The sequence below is a fragment of the Telmatherina bonti genome (assembly GCF_933228915.1).
Source record: "Telmatherina bonti genome assembly, chromosome: 17".
Lineage (NCBI taxonomy): Eukaryota > Metazoa > Chordata > Actinopteri > Atheriniformes > Telmatherinidae > Telmatherina > Telmatherina bonti.
Genome location: NC_136615.1, coordinates 39859852 through 39879791, shown reverse-complemented (window position 1 = coordinate 39879791; position 19940 = coordinate 39859852). Strand labels below are relative to the sequence as shown.

The following is a 19940-nucleotide window of genomic DNA, read 5'->3' as shown; positions in this document are numbered from 1 at the left end:
GTGTTCGTTATGGACAATCCATGACGAGCACAGAAGTCCAATAACAAAACACCATTTGGGTTCAGAGGGGGGGGACCATGCCTCCCAATCACTCCCCTCCAGGTCTCACTGTCATTGCCCACGTGAGCATTGAAGTCCCCCAGCAGAACAATGGAGTCCCCAGAAGGAGCACCCTCCAGCACTCCCTCCAAGGACTCCAGAAAGGGTGGGTACTCTGAACTGCTGTTCGGTGCATAAGCACAGACAACAGTCAGGACCCGTCCCCCCACCCGGAGGCGGAGGGAAACTACCCTTTCATCCACCGGGGTAAACCCCAACGTGCAGGCACCAAGCTGGGGGCTGATGAGAATGCCCACACCTGCTCGGCGCCTCTCACCATGAGCAACTCCAGAGTGGAAGAAGGTCCAGCCCCTCTCGAGGGTTCTGGTTCCAGAGCCCAAGCCATGCGTCGAGGTGAGTCCAACTATATCTAGTCGGAACCGCTCAACCTCGCGCACAAGCTCAGGCTCCTTCCCCACCAGAGAGATGACGTTCCACGTCCCTAGAGCCAGCTTCTGCAGCCAGGGATCGGACCGCCAGGGTCCCCGCCCCTTGCTGCCGCCCAGCTCACATTGCACCCGACCCCTACGGCTCCTCCCGCAGATGGTGAGCCCACGGGAGGCGACTCAAAAAGTCGAACAGCCAATTCAACATCATTGTCATCTTGTCTATTCTCTTGAGATCTCTGCAGCCAGTAAAAGTCATCTGAGAACGACTTTTGTCTTATCTCTTGTTCTGTGCCTTTGTCTCTTTTCCCTTCTTCGTCCGACACTGTCATCACAATGTCATGAAATAAAGTGGGGTTTTCAAGCTTTGATGACAGTTTCTCTTTCGAAGCATGAATTTGACTCAGAAAGAATCGGATTGTAGATAATGATTTTGTGTTACCTGGAAGTGTCCGGAGCCCTGCACAGAGAAGATGAGGATGACGAGGCTGTGTGCCAGGAAGGCCTTGGTGAGTTTGGCCTCGTTGTTTGGAGTTGTAGACCAAAGACCTTTCTGCTGAGAAATCTCCAAGTTCCTGACATTACTGCTCTTCATGATGAAGTACCGAACAGAGGATGCGGCTGGCAGATGGGACCCTGGCTTTAATGCCTGACAGGAAAGAGAATTTTATTCCATCGTATGAAGTCTGGATCAAACGGAGTAACACAGAGAACGGATTCTAGACGATGTCTAGATGTATGATGGGAGGAGTAAGCAGTGAATACGTTCTCTGAAGAGGAGGGACAGGGAGGGTCAGTTGGGATATCCAGAGTCGTGGAGCAGGAAGAACAGCCGGAGGACTGAATATCATCCGAGATCTGACTGACCACTGCAGGGGCTTCTTCTTTGGTGTGGGGGTTCATGCTGAGCAGGTCTGAGGCTGCACAAGACCTCCAATGAAAAAAAGAAACATCTGTTTGGGTCTGCAGAATAGTTATTCTGTATTGTTATCATGTACTCATGTAAACCACCATGTACTCCACAGTCTCCATCATCCAAACAAGATCCTCATTCTGGTCCTGGTTCCACATCCAGAACAATCTGATTTCCAGTGGGTCCAGTAAAATAACTATATCTAATAAAAACACCACATCTTTGCTCCAAAAAAACACAAACACACTGTCAAGATGTTTCTATTTTATCAATCTTTTAGAAAATATAAATATCATAAACAATTTGAAATTTATGGAGAAAAAATCATTTTAAACTTATTTTTCTGTAACACATTAACATATTTTATTTATATAATTTTCATAAATTTTTTTCATCTATTGTGGAAAAATACATTTAAAAATAAATGTAACTATAAAATGTGATATAAATAAAAAAAAATTGTATTTATACCTTAATAGAAATAAACTTGACATAAATACATATAATTGACATTTTAAAATAAATTTAATATTCATTTATTTTTTATATTTTTATTCTTATTTTTATTTGTGAAACATTAACATATTATATTTAATAAATGTTTCCTGCTTCATAAATAAAAAAATGTTTTTATGTTAATGAATTTTTGAAATGTATATATTTTTCCTTTAGATATTTTACTTATTTGACATATTTTGACATTTCCACAATTCTGTTGATGTAAAATCAAGAATGAAACTGGAATGCATGTGATGAATATAAGTGAGATTACTTGTTACTAGAGGTGAAGGTGGGTATCTGGGGCTGACTCTTGGAGGTCCACACTGAACTCCTGGGCCCCTCCTCTGATGGCATGGGTCTGGGTGGCTGACCAATCCCTGTGGGCTGCTGCAAGCCTGCTTCCTGTTCCTCAGCTCCCAGAACCTGCACAGTCAGCATCACATTCAACCTCGAAGCAAGGAAACATCTGCAACCCAGTGGAAAACCACAGAAGAAGAAATAAATGTTGCGACATACAGAAACTAGGGTCTGGACGACGGCCTCATCCCGCTGTGACCAGGGTTTAGATGGACAGCGGATCCTCTTCATGAACAAATTTTGCCACCTTTGTCTCAGTTCAGACACCAGTTCAGCAGTCTGACAGAAGACAAACCACATGGACATGATGGAGGCAAATCAAGAGACAATATTTACAGTAATGCTCAGAAGCAAATGAGGGACAAATTCTTTTTCTAACCTTACATCCATTTATAAGCTTACATCAAATTTACTTTAATACAATCCATCTAACAAGTCCTGAGAAACACAGACTGTCAGAAGTGAAATTAAATTATGCAAACTAGTGTTGACAGCCATGTTTATTCACCTCTCTGTCCAGCTGGAAGACCAGCCAATCATCTATCCTGATCTCAGCCAGCTCCTCCGTTTCACTATCACTCGTATCATCCAGAGGACCGTCTGCAGGAAGAAACACCACAACAATATCTGGAGGACCATTCTGCAGATAGATGGGCTAATCTGCAACAGCTCAGTAGCATGACTGTGTTAAATGTAAGATGGACAGAGGTTTACCAGTTCATCAATGACTCACTGGCTCTCATTCTCCATCCAATTACAAATCTTACATTCTTTACCAAGTTTTACTTTAAAAAGTTTATAAAGAAAACTGTAACAGGGTTTGCATTTCTCATATTAAATAGGTGAAAACCAGTCTTTGAATCCAGTTCATGAACACATCACGACCAACATCCTGGTAGATGCTTACAATGTTGCTGTAACAGCATGTACCCAATGTTTGAAACATAGTTGTTTTATATATCTTCTGTACTACATGTCGCCCTAATCAGAAAATGAATAAATCCTGGAAGTTTGGATGTTACACCAGATAAATCTGGTTCTGGACCGCTCTGCATTCAGACTGTTAACAGGAAGTTTTCTTGTTCCTGTCCTCCTAACGTGAACACCACCAGGACTTTCTTACCATTAGTTCTGGGAGCAGCAGCCTCATCCAGGGCAAAATACTGCGGTTTAGAACAACCTCCAAAAATGGCAACAGTGATGGGGGTCACCAAGGAGCAACAGCGAACACTTGCCATTCTGTGGCCTCGAGACATCTCATCATAAATCAGCCAGTCAGTAGGAAGGGTCTGGGCTGACCTGGAGCGACTATTCTGAACATAAAACACAAATAAACATGATGAAAACCCTGAGTTTACACACAGGATGACATGTTGACATCTAGACTATGGTGAAAAGTTCTCCAGGTTAGCTAAGATCAGATGTTCTGCTGTTTTCTGAAGGCAAGCAGATAAGTCAGTGGTTTTCACACCTCATGGCTCAGTGTAAGATGAAAGAGGCTAAAATACTGGTGCACACCAGGACGTTTCTTTTGTGCTGACATGTTCCAAAAGAAATGCTTCTTTGGCTGTGAGGGAAAGCTGCATTTGTTCAAATTTCTGAATGAAACAGCGATTAGACATCAATGGATGGAGTTTGTTTTTATGAGCCAGCCACAGCGTTGTGACATTTTTATCTACTTTACTTAAGACAATGGCCAGTATGACGAAGGATTTGCTACCAAGACTTGGCCAAAAAAGGAGGGTCTATTCCTACGATCAAGGTCTGCATTTCTGATCCTGAAACACAAGCTGTATGTAAAACCAAATGACCCAAAAAAACATTGTTGGTTTGGTTTTGACCAGGCTAAAAACATCCCAGAGATAAGCTATGTGACACAATAAATGTAGATTGCATTGTAGTATATTTGCCACTTATACACCTATAAAGAGCAAACATTATTTTTGATTTGCTGGAAAGCGAATTTACCAGATACGTTCTGCTGCATATGTTGCCAGTTGTTCACCTTCATTTTCCAGGCCAAATTCATGCTCGAAGATTTATGGCTGTATGTTTAGTGTTGACATTGAGGTGGCAACGGATTCTTTTGGATCAATCAGTACTCTCAAATTTGCATAAGGTGCTGAGTGACAGGAGAACCTATAATTTACATAATTGGAGTTTTTAGGTAATTTTAGCCCAAAAATGATAGGCCCCTAAAACTCCATGGGCGCCTGGGCTTCAGCCGAGGTAAGCTTGTGCATTAAGGCACTTGTTTAATTAGGCTGCAATATACCGGACACTGGAAACTGGTGCAGACCTCTGAAGCAGTTTGCAGCTCATTATGCCACACGTGTCTAATGGCTAAGATTAATTTCAGCTTGGTCCAATCACTATAGAGTGGAATCACAAGACTGAACTGAACGTTTAGGAAAAATCTGAAAAACTGAAAGGGAAAAAAGAAAAAAAAGAAAGACTAAAAGCCATTGCACATATCTACTGAATTAACTGAAGAGTTTGACATTTGAATGAATAAAGTAGCACAAATGGTGTAGGAGGAGTAGTGTACCAAAGTTTTTCAGTAAAGAAAATGACGTCGGGAACGCAATGTACTGGACACTAAGAACTGGTGCAGACCGCTGAATCAGCTACAAAAGTTTAACTTGACAGTAACAGTTTCAGATGTAGCTATAAATTTAGTCAGTAGTAAGTAGTAGTAGACTGTAGTGTTTGGTTATTTAAACTATCATTGCATATAGAACCATTTAAAACTGCTTGCATGATTTTACTAAAAACCTTGTTTTTCCAAATTGAAACAATTTTTTCAACTTCCAACAGCAGTGATGGTCCATTTTATACTGTTGTGCTCAATTATATTTTACCATCCTTTAAAGTGCAACTTGTAATCTGTACTGTACACAGCTGTAGCCAAATCATCAAAAGTCAATTAAAGACCTCTGCAACAGAAGACATACCATAAAGCAGCTCTATGTATATAGATACTGGATGAGAACCTGGGCCTTGTACATTATTGTGCACAGGTGTTGTGGTGCACCTTGGTGAAGCAATCTGTAGCTCATTGTGCATAAAATAGACCAACTGCTGAGCTAAACTTCTGTTTTGTCCAATCTCAACACAGAATTGAAAATTTGACAAAAACCCGAAGAACTGAAAAATTTTAAAAGTGAAAAAAACCGTAGCACATATCTCCTGAATGAGCTTAACAGTTTAATATTTGAATGGATTAAGTGGCAAAATGACAAAATAGAGGTACTGAGTAGACTTGATGTAACAAGGTTCTTTTTTAAAATAAATTACAAAAAGTCTGAGCTGATACTAACTATGCTGATTGAGAAAGTAACAAACCAACTGGTTGAAGAACACAGTTGGGAGCAATCATCTAACTTGACACATTGTGAATGGAAGTAGCTTCAATAAAAAGTGACCATGAAATTATGCAAAACTTGCTGGTTTTAAAGCAGCACATGTCAGAGTTACAAGTGGGAGCATCCCCATGTGTACATGGTTTTTGTGAGACACTGCCACAGTCAATATCATTGGGCTGCAATGTACCAGACACTGGAAACTGGTACAAACAGCAAGAGAATCAGCAAGGCATGCTGGGAAGCTCCACCCACCAATGCGATGGCAAAACAGAGGTACTGAGCTGATTTGATGTAACAACATATTTCACAGATTACCCCCCCGAAATTTGGTGGAAGAATAATAATAAAGAAGAAAGAGAAACAGGAACCCAATAGTGTGAATGGGATTCATCTTTATTACTGTGGATGGGCCCCATTGGGCCAAAGAAACAGAAAGAAGAAATAAAGAAGAAAGACAAACAGGAACTATGCCTGTGATAAAATAAAAACATCTTTTCTTACCTCCTTCAGCTCGGACTGGCTCAGGATGGACGTCGGATGAAAGTGAACTTTCTTTTCTCTGTAACTGCGGAGCAAGGAGCTTTCCTTGTCGATGTGGACGAGGTTCGGGTACATTCCAGCCACCAAGGCTGCTTTCACCACCGCCCAGTTTTCAGAGTTCAGATTCACATCACGGATGTCGCTGCCCCCACGAGCACGCACAAAACCTGAATCATTCATTTTTAAATAATTTAAAAGACAAATAATTTGCGCACATTTCATATTAAACTGATGGAAACCGACCTGTTCCCAGTTAAACCAGTCATGTTACCGACCTGTTCCCAGTTAAACCGGTCATGTTACCGACCTGTTCCCAGTTAAACCGGTCATGTTACCGACCTGTTCCCAGTTAAACCGGCCATGTTACCGACCTGTTCCCAGTTAAACCGGTCATGTTACCGACCTGTTCCGTTAAACCGGTCATGTTACCGACCTGTTCCCAGTTAAACCGGTCATGTTACCGACCTGTTCCCAGTTAAACCGGTCATGTTACCGACCTGTTCCCAGTTAAACCAGTCAGGTTACCGACCTGTTCCCAGTTAAACCGGTCATGTTACCGACCTGTTCCCAGTTAAACCGGTCATGTTACCGACCTGTTCCCAGTTAAACCGGCCATGTTACCGACCTGTTCCCAGTTAAACCAGTCAGGTTACCGACCTGTTCCCAGTTAAACCAGTCATGTTACCGACCAGGTGTTGCTGCATGAGATTAATATTTTCTATCAGATGATAAAAATGAGTTTCATCATGTGACGTGACGTTTATGTTCTAATGGGAATAAAGGGAACAAACGACCTGATAAGATATGGGGTTTTTTACATATTTGACGTGTTTTTGGAGTTGGGGCTGTATTCAGACTGAAATGTGGGGTTTTTTACATATTTGACGTGTTTTTGGAGTTGGGGCTGTATTCAGACTGAAATGTGGGGGTTTTTACATATTTTACGTGTTATTGGAGTTGGGGCTGTATTCAGACTGAAATGTGGGGTTTTTTACATATTTGACGTGTTTTTGGAGTTGGGGCTGTATTCAGACTGAAATGTGGGGTTTTTTACATATTTGACGTGTTTTTGGAGTTGGGGCTGTATTCAGACTGAAATGTGGGGGTTTTTACATATTTTACGTGTTATTGGAGTTGGGGCTGTATTCAGACTGAAATGTGGGGGTTTTTACATATTTTATGTGTTATTGGAGTTGGGGCTGTATTCAGACTGAAATGTGGGGGTTTTTACATATTTTACATGTTTTTGGAGTTGGGGCTGTATTCAGACTGAAATGTGGTTTTTTTTAACATATTTTACATGTTATTGGAGTTGGGGCTGTATTCAGACTGAAATGTGGGTTTTTTTTTACATATTTTACATGTTATTGGAGTTGGGGCTGTATTCAGACTGAAATGTGGTTTTTTTTTACATATTTTACGTGTTATTGGATTTGGGGCTGTATTCAGACTGAAATGTGGGGTTTTTTACATATTTTACATGTTTTTGGAGTTGGGGCTGTATTCAGACTGAAATTTGGTTTTTTTTTTACATATTTTACGTGTTATTGGAGTTGGGGCTGTATTCAGACTGAAATTTGGGTTTTTTTAACATATTTTACGTGTTTTTGGAGTTGGGGCTGTATTCAGACTGAAATGTGGGGGTTTTTACATATTTTACGTGTTATTGGAGTTGGGGCTGTATTCAGACTGAAATGTGGGGATTTTTACATATTTTACGTGTTTTTGGAGTTGGGGCTGTATTCAGACTGAAATGTGGGGTTTTTTACATATTTGACGTGTTTTTGGAGTTGGGGCTGTATTCAGACTGAAATGTGGGGGTTTTTACATATTTTACGTATTTTTGGAGTTGGGGCTGTATTCAGACTGAAATGTGGGGTTTTTTACATATTTTACGTGTTTTTGGAGTTGGGGCTGTATTCAGACTGAAATGTGGGGTTTTTTACATATTTTACATGTTATTGGAGTTGGGGCTGTATTCAGACTGAAATGTGGGGGTTTTTACATATTTTACATGTTTTTGGAGTTGGGGCTGTATTCAGACTGAAATGTGGGGGTTTTTACATATTTTACGTGTTATTGGAGTTGGGGCTGTATTCAGACTGAAATGTGGGGGTTTTTACATATTTGACGTGTTTTTGGAGTTGGGGCTGTATTCAGACTGAAATGTGGGGTTTTTACATATTTTACGTATTTTTGGAGTTGGGGCTGTATTCAGACTGAAATGTGGGGTTTTTACATATTTTACATATTTTTGGAGTTGGGGCTGTATTCAGACTGAAATGTGGGTTTTTTTTGACATATTTGACGTGTTTTTGGAGTTGGGGCTGTATTCAGACTGAAATGTGGGGGTTTTTACATATTTTACGTGTTATTGGAGTTGGGGCTGTATTCAGACTGAAATGTGGGTTTTTTTACATATTTTACGTGTTATTGGAGTTGGGGCTGTATTCAGACTGAAATGTGGGGGTTTTTACATATTTTACATGTTTTTGGAGTTGGGGCTGTATTCAGACTGAAATGTGGGTTTTTTTTTTACATATTTTACGTGTTATTGGATTTGGGGCTGTATTCAGACTGAAATGTGGGGTTTTTTACATATTTTACATGTTTTTGGAGTTGGGGCTGTATTCAGACTGAAATTTGGGTTTTTTTTAACATATTTTACGTGTTATTGGAGTTGGGGCTGTATTCAGACTGAAATTTGGGTTTTTTTTACATATTTTACGTGTTATTGGAGTTGGGGCTGTATTCAGACTGAAATGTGGGGATTTTTACATATTTTACGTGTTTTTGGAGTTGGGGCTGTATTCAGACTGAAATGTGGGGTTTTTTACATATTTGACGTGTTTTTGGAGTTGGGGCTGTATTCAGACTGAAATGTGGGGTTTTTTACATATTTGACGTGTTTTTGGAGTTGGGGCTGTATTCAGACTGAAATGTGGGGTTTTTTACATATTTTACGTGTTTTTGGAGTTGGGGCTGTATTCAGACTGAAATGTGGGGGTTTTTACATATTTGACGTGTTTTTGGAGTTGGGGCTGTATTCAGACTGAAATGTGGGGTTTTTACATATTTTACGTGTTATTGGAGTTGGGGCTGTATTCAGACTGAAATGTGGGGGTTTTTACATATTTTACGTGTTATTGGAGTTGGGGCTGTATTCAGACTGAAATGTGGGGTTTTTACATATTTGACGTGTTATTGGAGTTGGGGCTGTATTCAGACTGAAATGTGGGGGTTTTTACATATTTTACGTATTTTTGGAGTTGGGGCTGTATTCAGACTGAAATGTGGGGTTTTTACATATTTGACGTGTTATTGGAGTTGGGGCTGTATTCAGACTGAAATGTGGGGGTTTTTACATATTTTACATGTTTTTGGAGTTGGGGCTGTATTCAGACTGAAATGTGGGGTTTTTTACATATTTTACGTGTTATTGGATTTGGGGCTGTATTCAGACTGAAATGTGGGGGTTTTTACATATTTTACGTATTTTTGGAGTTGGGGCTGTATTCAGACTGAAATGTGGGGGTTTTTACATATTTTACGTGTTATTGGAGTTGGGGCTGTATTCAGACTGAAATGTGGGGGTTTTTACATATTTTACGTATTTTTGGAGTTGGGGCTGTATTCAGACTGAAATGTGGGGGTTTTTACATGTTTTACGTGTTTTTGGAGTTGGGGCTGTATTCAGACTGAAATGTGGTTTTTTTTTTACATATTTGACGTGTTTTTGGAGTTGGGGCTGTATTCAGACTGAAATGTGGGGTTTTTTTACATATTTTACGTGTTATTGGAGTTGGGGCTGTATTCAGACTGAAATGTGGGGGTTTTTACATATTTGACGTGTTTTTGGAGTTGGGGCTGTATTCAGACTGAAATGTGGGGTTTTTACATATTTTACGTGTTATTGGAGTTGGGGCTGTATTCAGACTGAAATGTGGGGGTTTTTACATATTTTACGTGTTATTGGAGTTGGGGCTGTATTCAGACTGAAATGTGGGGTTTTTACATATTTGACGTGTTATTGGAGTTGGGGCTGTATTCAGACTGAAATGTGGGGGTTTTTACATATTTTACGTATTTTTGGAGTTGGGGCTGTATTCAGACTGAAATGTGGGGTTTTTACATATTTGACGTGTTATTGGAGTTGGGGCTGTATTCAGACTGAAATGTGGGGGTTTTTACATATTTTACATGTTTTTGGAGTTGGGGCTGTATTCAGACTGAAATGTGGGGTTTTTTACATATTTTACGTGTTATTGGATTTGGGGCTGTATTCAGACTGAAATGTGGGGGTTTTTACATATTTTACGTATTTTTGGAGTTGGGGCTGTATTCAGACTGAAATGTGGGGGTTTTTACATATTTTACGTGTTATTGGAGTTGGGGCTGTATTCAGACTGAAATGTGGGGGTTTTTACATATTTTACGTATTTTTGGAGTTGGGGCTGTATTCAGACTGAAATGTGGGGGTTTTTACATGTTTTACGTGTTTTTGGAGTTGGGGCTGTATTCAGACTGAAATGTGGTTTTTTTTTTACATATTTGACGTGTTTTTGGAGTTGGGGCTGTATTCAGACTGAAATGTGGGGTTTTTTTACATATTTTACGTGTTATTGGAGTTGGGGCTGTATTCAGACTGAAATGTGGGGGTTTTTACATATTTTACGTGTTTTTGGAGTTGGGGCTGTATTCAGACTGAAATGTGGGGTTTTTACATATTTTACGTTATTGGAGTTGGGGCTGTATTCAGACTGAAATGTGGGGTTTTTACATATTTTACGTATTTTTGGAGTTGGGGCTGTATTCAGACTGAAATGTGGGGTTTTTACATATTTTACGTATTTTTGGAGTTGGGGCTGTATTCAGACTGAAATGTGGGGTTTTTACATATTTTACGTATTTTTGGAGTTGGGGCTGTATTCAGACTGAAATGTGGGTTTTTTTTTTACATATTTTACGTGTTATTGGATTTGGGGCTGTATTCAGACTGAAATGTGGGGTTTTTTACATATTTTACATGTTTTTGGAGTTGGGGCTGTATTCAGACTGAAATTTGGTTTTTTTTTTACATATTTTACGTGTTATTGGAGTTGGGGCTGTATTCAGACTGAAATTTGGGTTTTTTTTACATATTTTACGTGTTATTGGAGTTGGGGCTGTATTCAGACTGAAATGTGGGGTTTTTTACATATTTGACGTGTTTTTGGAGTTGGGGCTGTATTCAGACTGAAATGTGGGGTTTTTTACATATTTGACGTGTTTTTGGAGTTGGGGCTGTATTCAGACTGAAATGTGGGGGTTTTTACATATTTGACGTGTTATTGGAGTTGGGGCTGTATTCAGACTGAAATGTGGGGGTTTTTACATATTTTACGTGTTATTGGAGTTGGGGCTGTATTCAGACTGAAATGTGGGGTTTTTACATATTTGACGTGTTATTGGAGTTGGGGCTGTATTCAGACTGAAATGTGGGTTTTTTTACATATTTTACGTGTTATTGGAGTTGGGGCTGTATTCAGACTGAAATGTGGGGTTTTTACATATTTTACGTATTTTTGGAGTTGGGGCTGTATTCAGACTGAAATGTGGGGTTTTTACATATTTGACGTGTTATTGGAGTTGGGGCTGTATTCAGACTGAAATGTGGGGGTTTTTACATATTTTACATGTTTTTGGAGTTGGGGCTGTATTCAGACTGAAATGTGGGGTTTTTTACATATTTTACGTGTTATTGGATTTGGGGCTGTATTCAGACTGAAATGTGGGGGTTTTTACATATTTTACGTATTTTTGGAGTTGGGGCTGTATTCAGACTGAAATGTGGGGGTTTTTACATATTTTACGTGTTATTGGAGTTGGGGCTGTATTCAGACTGAAATGTGGGGGTTTTTACATGTTTTACGTGTTTTTGGAGTTGGGGCTGTATTCAGACTGAAATGTGGGTTTTTTTTTACATATTTGACGTGTTTTTGGAGTTGGGGCTGTATTCAGACTGAAATGTGGGTTTTTTTTACATATTTTACGTGTTATTGGAGTTGGGGCTGTATTCAGACTGAAATGTGGGGGTTTTTACATATTTTACGTGTTTTTGGAGTTGGGGCTGTATTCAGACTGAAATGTGGGGTTTTTACATATTTTACGTTATTGGAGTTGGGGCTGTATTCAGACTGAAATGTGGGGTTTTTACATATTTTACGTATTTTTGGAGTTGGGGCTGTATTCAGACTGAAATGTGGGGTTTTTACATATTTTACGTATTTTTGGAGTTGGGGCTGTATTCAGACTGAAATGTGGGGTTTTTACATATTTTACGTATTTTTGGAGTTGGGGCTGTATTCAGACTGAAATGTGGGTTTTTTTTGACATATTTGACGTGTTTTTGGAGTTGGGGCTGTATTCAGACTGAAATGTGGGGGTTTTTACATATTTTACGTGTTATTGGAGTTGGGGCTGTATTCAGACTGAAATGTGGGGGTTTTTACATATTTTACGTGTTATTGGATTTGGGGCTGTATTCAGACTGAAATGTGGGGGTTTTTACATATTTTACGTGTTATTGGAGTTGGGGCTGTATTCAGACTGAAATGTGGGGTTTTTACATATTTTACGTATTTTTGGAGTTGGGGCTGTATTCAGACTGAAATGTGGGGTTTTTTACATATTTTACGTGTTATTGGATTTGGGGCTGTATTCAGACTGAAATGTGGGGGTTTTTACATATTTTACGTATTTTTGGAGTTGGGGCTGTATTCAGACTGAAATGTGGGGGTTTTTACATATTTTACGTGTTATTGGAGTTGGGGCTGTATTCAGACTGAAATGTGGGGGTTTTTACATGTTTTACGTGTTTTTGGAGTTGGGGCTGTATTCAGACTGAAATGTGGGTTTTTTTTACATATTTGACGTGTTTTTGGAGTTGGGGCTGTATTCAGACTGAAATGTGGGTTTTTTTTACATATTTTACGTGTTATTGGAGTTGGGGCTGTATTCAGACTGAAATGTGGGGGTTTTTACATATTTTACGTGTTTTTGGAGTTGGGGCTGTATTCAGACTGAAATGTGGGGTTTTTACATATTTTACGTTATTGGAGTTGGGGCTGTATTCAGACTGAAATGTGGGGTTTTTACATATTTTACGTATTTTTGGAGTTGGGGCTGTATTCAGACTGAAATGTGGGGTTTTTACATATTTTACGTATTTTTGGAGTTGGGGCTGTATTCAGACTGAAATGTGGGGTTTTTACATATTTTACGTATTTTTGGAGTTGGGGCTGTATTCAGACTGAAATGTGGGTTTTTTTTGACATATTTGACGTGTTTTTGGAGTTGGGGCTGTATTCAGACTGAAATGTGGGGGTTTTTACATATTTTACGTGTTATTGGAGTTGGGGCTGTATTCAGACTGAAATGTGGGGGTTTTTACATATTTTACGTGTTATTGGATTTGGGGCTGTATTCAGACTGAAATGTGGGGGTTTTTACATATTTTACGTGTTATTGGAGTTGGGGCTGTATTCAGACTGAAATGTGGGGTTTTTACATATTTTACGTATTTTTGGAGTTGGGGCTGTATTCAGACTGAAATGTGGGGGTTTTTACATATTTTACGTGTTATTGGAGTTGGGGCTGTATTCAGACTGAAATGTGGGGGTTTTTACATATTTTACGTGTTATTGGAGTTGGGGCTGTATTCAGACTGAAATGTGGGGGTTTTTACATGTTTTACGTGTTTTTGGAGTTGGGGCTGTATTCAGACTGAAATGTGGTTTTTTTTTTACATATTTGACGTGTTTTTGGAGTTGGGGCTGTATTCAGACTGAAATGTGGGTTTTTTTTTACATATTTTACGTGTTATTGGAGTTGGGGCTGTATTCAGACTGAAATGTGGGGGTTTTTACATATTTTACGTGTTTTTGGAGTTGGGGCTGTATTCAGACTGAAATGTGGGGTTTTTACATATTTTACGTTATTGGAGTTGGGGCTGTATTCAGACTGAAATGTGGGGTTTTTACATATTTTACGTATTTTTGGAGTTGGGGCTGTATTCAGACTGAAATGTGGGGTTTTTACATATTTTACGTATTTTTGGAGTTGGGGCTGTATTCAGACTGAAATGTGGGGTTTTTACATATTTTACGTATTTTTGGAGTTGGGGCTGTATTCAGACTGAAATGTGGTTTTTTTTTGACATATTTGACGTGTTTTTGGAGTTGGGGCTGTATTCAGACTGAAATGTGGGGGTTTTTACATATTTTACGTGTTATTGGAGTTGGGGCTGTATTCAGACTGAAATGTGGGGGTTTTTACATATTTTACGTGTTATTGGATTTGGGGCTGTATTCAGACTGAAATGTGGGGGTTTTTACATATTTTACGTGTTATTGGAGTTGGGGCTGTATTCAGACTGAAATGTGGGGTTTTTACATATTTTACGTATTTTTGGAGTTGGGGCTGTATTCAGACTGAAATGTGGGGGTTTTTACATATTTTACGTGTTATTGGAGTTGGGGCTGTATTCAGACTGAAATGTGGGGGTTTTTACATATTTTACGTGTTATTGGAGTTGGGGCTGTATTCAGACTGAAATGTGGGGGTTTTTACATATTTTACATGTTTTTGGAGTTGGGGCTGTATTCAGACTGAAATGTGGGGTTTTTACATATTTTACGTGTTATTGGAGTTGGGGCTGTATTCAGACTGAAATGTGGGGGTTTTTACATATTTTACGTGTTATTGGAGTTGGGGCTGTATTCAGACTGAAATGTGGGGTTTTTACATATTTGACGTGTTATTGGAGTTGGGGCTGTATTCAGACTGAAATGTGGGTTTTTTTACATATTTTACGTGTTATTGGAGTTGGGGCTGTATTCAGACTGAAATGTGGGGGTTTTTACATATTTTACGTATTTTTGGAGTTGGGGCTGTATTCAGACTGAAATGTGGGGTTTTTACATATTTGACGTGTTATTGGAGTTGGGGCTGTATTCAGACTGAAATGTGGGGGTTTTTACATATTTTACATGTTTTTGGAGTTGGGGCTGTATTCAGACTGAAATGTGGGGTTTTTTACATATTTTACGTGTTATTGGATTTGGGGCTGTATTCAGACTGAAATGTGGGGGTTTTTACATATTTTACGTATTTTTGGAGTTGGGGCTGTATTCAGACTGAAATGTGGGGGTTTTTACATATTTTACGTGTTATTGGAGTTGGGGCTGTATTCAGACTGAAATGTGGGGGTTTTTACATGTTTTACGTGTTTTTGGAGTTGGGGCTGTATTCAGACTGAAATGTGGGTTTTTTTTTACATATTTGACGTGTTTTTGGAGTTGGGGCTGTATTCAGACTGAAATGTGGGTTTTTTTTACATATTTTACGTGTTATTGGAGTTGGGGCTGTATTCAGACTGAAATGTGGGGGTTTTTACATATTTTACGTGTTTTTGGAGTTGGGGCTGTATTCAGACTGAAATGTGGGGTTTTTACATATTTTACGTTATTGGAGTTGGGGCTGTATTCAGACTGAAATGTGGGGTTTTTACATATTTTACGTATTTTTGGAGTTGGGGCTGTATTCAGACTGAAATGTGGGGTTTTTACATATTTTACGTATTTTTGGAGTTGGGGCTGTATTCAGACTGAAATGTGGGGTTTTTACATATTTTACGTATTTTTGGAGTTGGGGCTGTATTCAGACTGAAATGTGGGTTTTTTTTGACATATTTGACGTGTTTTTGGAGTTGGGGCTGTATTCAGACTGAAATGTGGGGGTTTTTACATATTTTACGTGTTATTGGAGTTGGGGCTGTATTCAGACTGAAATGTGGGGGTTTTTACATATTTTACGTGTTATTGGATTTGGGGCTGTATTCAGACTGAAATGTGGGGGTTTTTACATATTTTACGTGTTATTGGAGTTGGGGCTGTATTCAGACTGAAATGTGGGGTTTTTACATATTTTACGTATTTTTGGAGTTGGGGCTGTATTCAGACTGAAATGTGGGGTTTTTTACATATTTTACGTGTTATTGGATTTGGGGCTGTATTCAGACTGAAATGTGGGGGTTTTTACATATTTTACGTATTTTTGGAGTTGGGGCTGTATTCAGACTGAAATGTGGGGGTTTTTACATATTTTACGTGTTATTGGAGTTGGGGCTGTATTCAGACTGAAATGTGGGGGTTTTTACATGTTTTACGTGTTTTTGGAGTTGGGGCTGTATTCAGACTGAAATGTGGGTTTTTTTTACATATTTGACGTGTTTTTGGAGTTGGGGCTGTATTCAGACTGAAATGTGGGTTTTTTTTACATATTTTACGTGTTATTGGAGTTGGGGCTGTATTCAGACTGAAATGTGGGGGTTTTTACATATTTTACGTGTTTTTGGAGTTGGGGCTGTATTCAGACTGAAATGTGGGGTTTTTACATATTTTACGTTATTGGAGTTGGGGCTGTATTCAGACTGAAATGTGGGGTTTTTACATATTTTACGTATTTTTGGAGTTGGGGCTGTATTCAGACTGAAATGTGGGGTTTTTACATATTTTACGTATTTTTGGAGTTGGGGCTGTATTCAGACTGAAATGTGGGGTTTTTACATATTTTACGTATTTTTGGAGTTGGGGCTGTATTCAGACTGAAATGTGGGTTTTTTTTGACATATTTGACGTGTTTTTGGAGTTGGGGCTGTATTCAGACTGAAATGTGGGGGTTTTTACATATTTTACGTGTTATTGGAGTTGGGGCTGTATTCAGACTGAAATGTGGGGGTTTTTACATATTTTACGTGTTATTGGATTTGGGGCTGTATTCAGACTGAAATGTGGGGGTTTTTACATATTTTACGTGTTATTGGAGTTGGGGCTGTATTCAGACTGAAATGTGGGGTTTTTACATATTTTACGTATTTTTGGAGTTGGGGCTGTATTCAGACTGAAATGTGGGGGTTTTTACATATTTTACGTGTTATTGGAGTTGGGGCTGTATTCAGACTGAAATGTGGGGGTTTTTACATATTTTACGTGTTATTGGAGTTGGGGCTGTATTCAGACTGAAATGTGGGGGTTTTTACATGTTTTACGTGTTTTTGGAGTTGGGGCTGTATTCAGACTGAAATGTGGTTTTTTTTTTACATATTTGACGTGTTTTTGGAGTTGGGGCTGTATTCAGACTGAAATGTGGGTTTTTTTTACATATTTTACGTGTTATTGGAGTTGGGGCTGTATTCAGACTGAAATGTGGGGGTTTTTACATATTTTACGTGTTTTTGGAGTTGGGGCTGTATTCAGACTGAAATGTGGGGTTTTTACATATTTTACGTTATTGGAGTTGGGGCTGTATTCAGACTGAAATGTGGGGTTTTTACATATTTTACGTATTTTTGGAGTTGGGGCTGTATTCAGACTGAAATGTGGGGTTTTTACATATTTTACGTATTTTTGGAGTTGGGGCTGTATTCAGACTGAAATGTGGGGTTTTTACATATTTTACGTATTTTTGGAGTTGGGGCTGTATTCAGACTGAAATGTGGTTTTTTTTTTTACATATTTGACGTGTTTTTGGAGTTGGGGCTGTATTCAGACTGAAATGTGGGGGTTTTTACATATTTTACGTGTTATTGGAGTTGGGGCTGTATTCAGACTGAAATGTGGGGGTTTTTACATATTTTACGTGTTATTGGATTTGGGGCTGTATTCAGACTGAAATGTGGGGGTTTTTACATATTTTACGTGTTATTGGAGTTGGGGCTGTATTCAGACTGAAATGTGGGGTTTTTACATATTTTACGTATTTTTGGAGTTGGGGCTGTATTCAGACTGAAATGTGGGGGTTTTTACATATTTTACGTGTTATTGGAGTTGGGGCTGTATTCAGACTGAAATGTGGGGGTTTTTACATATTTTACGTGTTATTGGAGTTGGGGCTGTATTCAGACTGAAATGTGGGGGTTTTTACATATTTTACATGTTTTTGGAGTTGGGGCTGTATTCAGACTGAAATGTGGGGGTTTTTACATATTTTACGTGTTATTGGAGTTGGGGCTGTATTCAGACTGAAAATGTGGGGTTTTTTACATATTTTACATGTTATTGGAGTTGGGGCTGTATTCAGACTGAAATGTGGGGGTTTTTACATATTTTACGTGTTATTGGATTTGGGGCTGTATTCAGACTGAAATGTGGGGGTTTTTACATATTTTACATGTTTTTGGAGTTGGGGCTGTATTCAGACTGAAATGTGGGGTTTTTTACATATTTTACGTATTTTTGGAGTTGGGGCTGTATTCAGACTGAAATGTGGGGGTTTTTACATATTTTACGTGTTATTGGAGTTGGGGCTGTATTCAGACTGAAATGTGGGGGTTTTTACATATTTGACGTGTTTTTGGAGTTGGGGCTGTATTCAGACTGAAATGTGGGGTTTTTACATATTTTACGTATTTTTGGAGTTGGGGCTGTATTCAGACTGAAATGTGGGGTTTTTACATATTTTACGTATTTTTGGAGTTGGGGCTGTATTCAGACTGAAATGTGGGTTTTTTTGACATATTTGACGTGTTTTTGGAGTTGGGGCTGTATTCAGACTGAAATGTGGGGGTTTTTACATATTTTACGTGTTATTGGAGTTGGGGCTGTATTCAGACTGAAATGTGGGTTTTTTTTACATATTTTACGTGTTATTGGAGTTGGGGCTGTATTCAGACTGAAATGTGGGGTTTTTTACATATTTTACATGTTTTTGGAGTTGGGGCTGTATTCAGACTGAAATTTGGGTTTTTTTTTTACATATTTTACGTGTTATTGGAGTTGGGGCTGTATTCAGACTGAAATTTGGGTTTTTTTACATATTTTACGTGTTATTGGAGTTGGGGCTGTATTCAGACTGAAATGTGGGGGTTTTTACATATTTTACGTGTTATTGGAGTTGGGGCTGTATTCAGACTGAAATGTGGGGTTTTTACATATTTGACGTGTTATTGGAGTTGGGGCTGTATTCAGACTGAAATGTGGGGTTTTTTACATATTTTACGTGTTATTGGAGTTGGGGCTGTATTCAGACTGAAATGTGGGGGTTTTTACATATTTTACGTATTTTTGGAGTTGGGGCTGTATTCAGACTGAAATGTGGGGTTTTTACATATTTGACGTGTTATTGGAGTTGGGGCTGTATTCAGACTGAAATGTGGGGGTTTTTACATATTTTACATGTTTTTGGAGTTGGGGCTGTATTCAGACTGAAATGTGGGTTTTTTTACATATTTTACGTGTTATTGGATTTGGGGCTGTATTCAGACTGAAATGTGGGGTTTTTTACATATTTTACGTGTTATTGGATTTGGGGCTGTATTCAGACTGAAATGTGGGGGTTTTTACATATTTTACGTATTTTTGGAGTTGGGGCTGTATTCAGACTGAAATGTGGGGGTTTTTACATATTTTACGTGTTATTGGAGTTGGGGCTGTATTCAGACTGAAATGTGGGGGTTTTTACATGTTTTACGTGTTTTTGGAGTTGGGGCTGTATTCAGACTGAAATGTGGGTTTTTTTTTACATATTTGACGTGTTTTTGGAGTTGGGGCTGTATTCAGACTGAAATGTGGGTTTTTTTTACATATTTTACGTGTTATTGGAGTTGGGGCTGTATTCAGACTGAAATGTGGGGGTTTTTACATATTTTACGTGTTTTTGGAGTTGGGGCTGTATTCAGACTGAAATGTGGGGTTTTTACATATTTTACGTTATTGGAGTTGGGGCTGTATTCAGACTGAA

The 19940-nt window shown here is 38.8% G+C and overlaps 1 protein-coding gene across 1 annotated transcript in view; it reads right to left on the bottom strand.

The window, feature by feature from the left end:
• Positions 1-762: 762 nt before the first annotated feature.
• ythdc2 (YTH domain containing 2) overlaps positions 763-19940 on the bottom strand; it is a gene marked incomplete at its 3' end in the record, with an annotated part of 109614 nt that continues 90436 nt past the window's right edge. Inside the window, exons 23-30 of the mRNA XM_079256421.1 lie at positions 6123-6328; positions 3380-3569; positions 2765-2856; positions 2416-2535; positions 2171-2322; positions 1251-1416; positions 928-1134; positions 763-810 (exon numbers count right to left, since the gene is read on the bottom strand). Of these exons, the coding sequence (XP_079112547.1) occupies positions 763-810; positions 928-1134; positions 1251-1416; positions 2171-2322; positions 2416-2535; positions 2765-2856; positions 3380-3569; positions 6123-6328 (1181 nt within the window). The remainder of the gene's footprint in view (positions 811-927; positions 1135-1250; positions 1417-2170; positions 2323-2415; positions 2536-2764; positions 2857-3379; positions 3570-6122; positions 6329-19940) is intronic.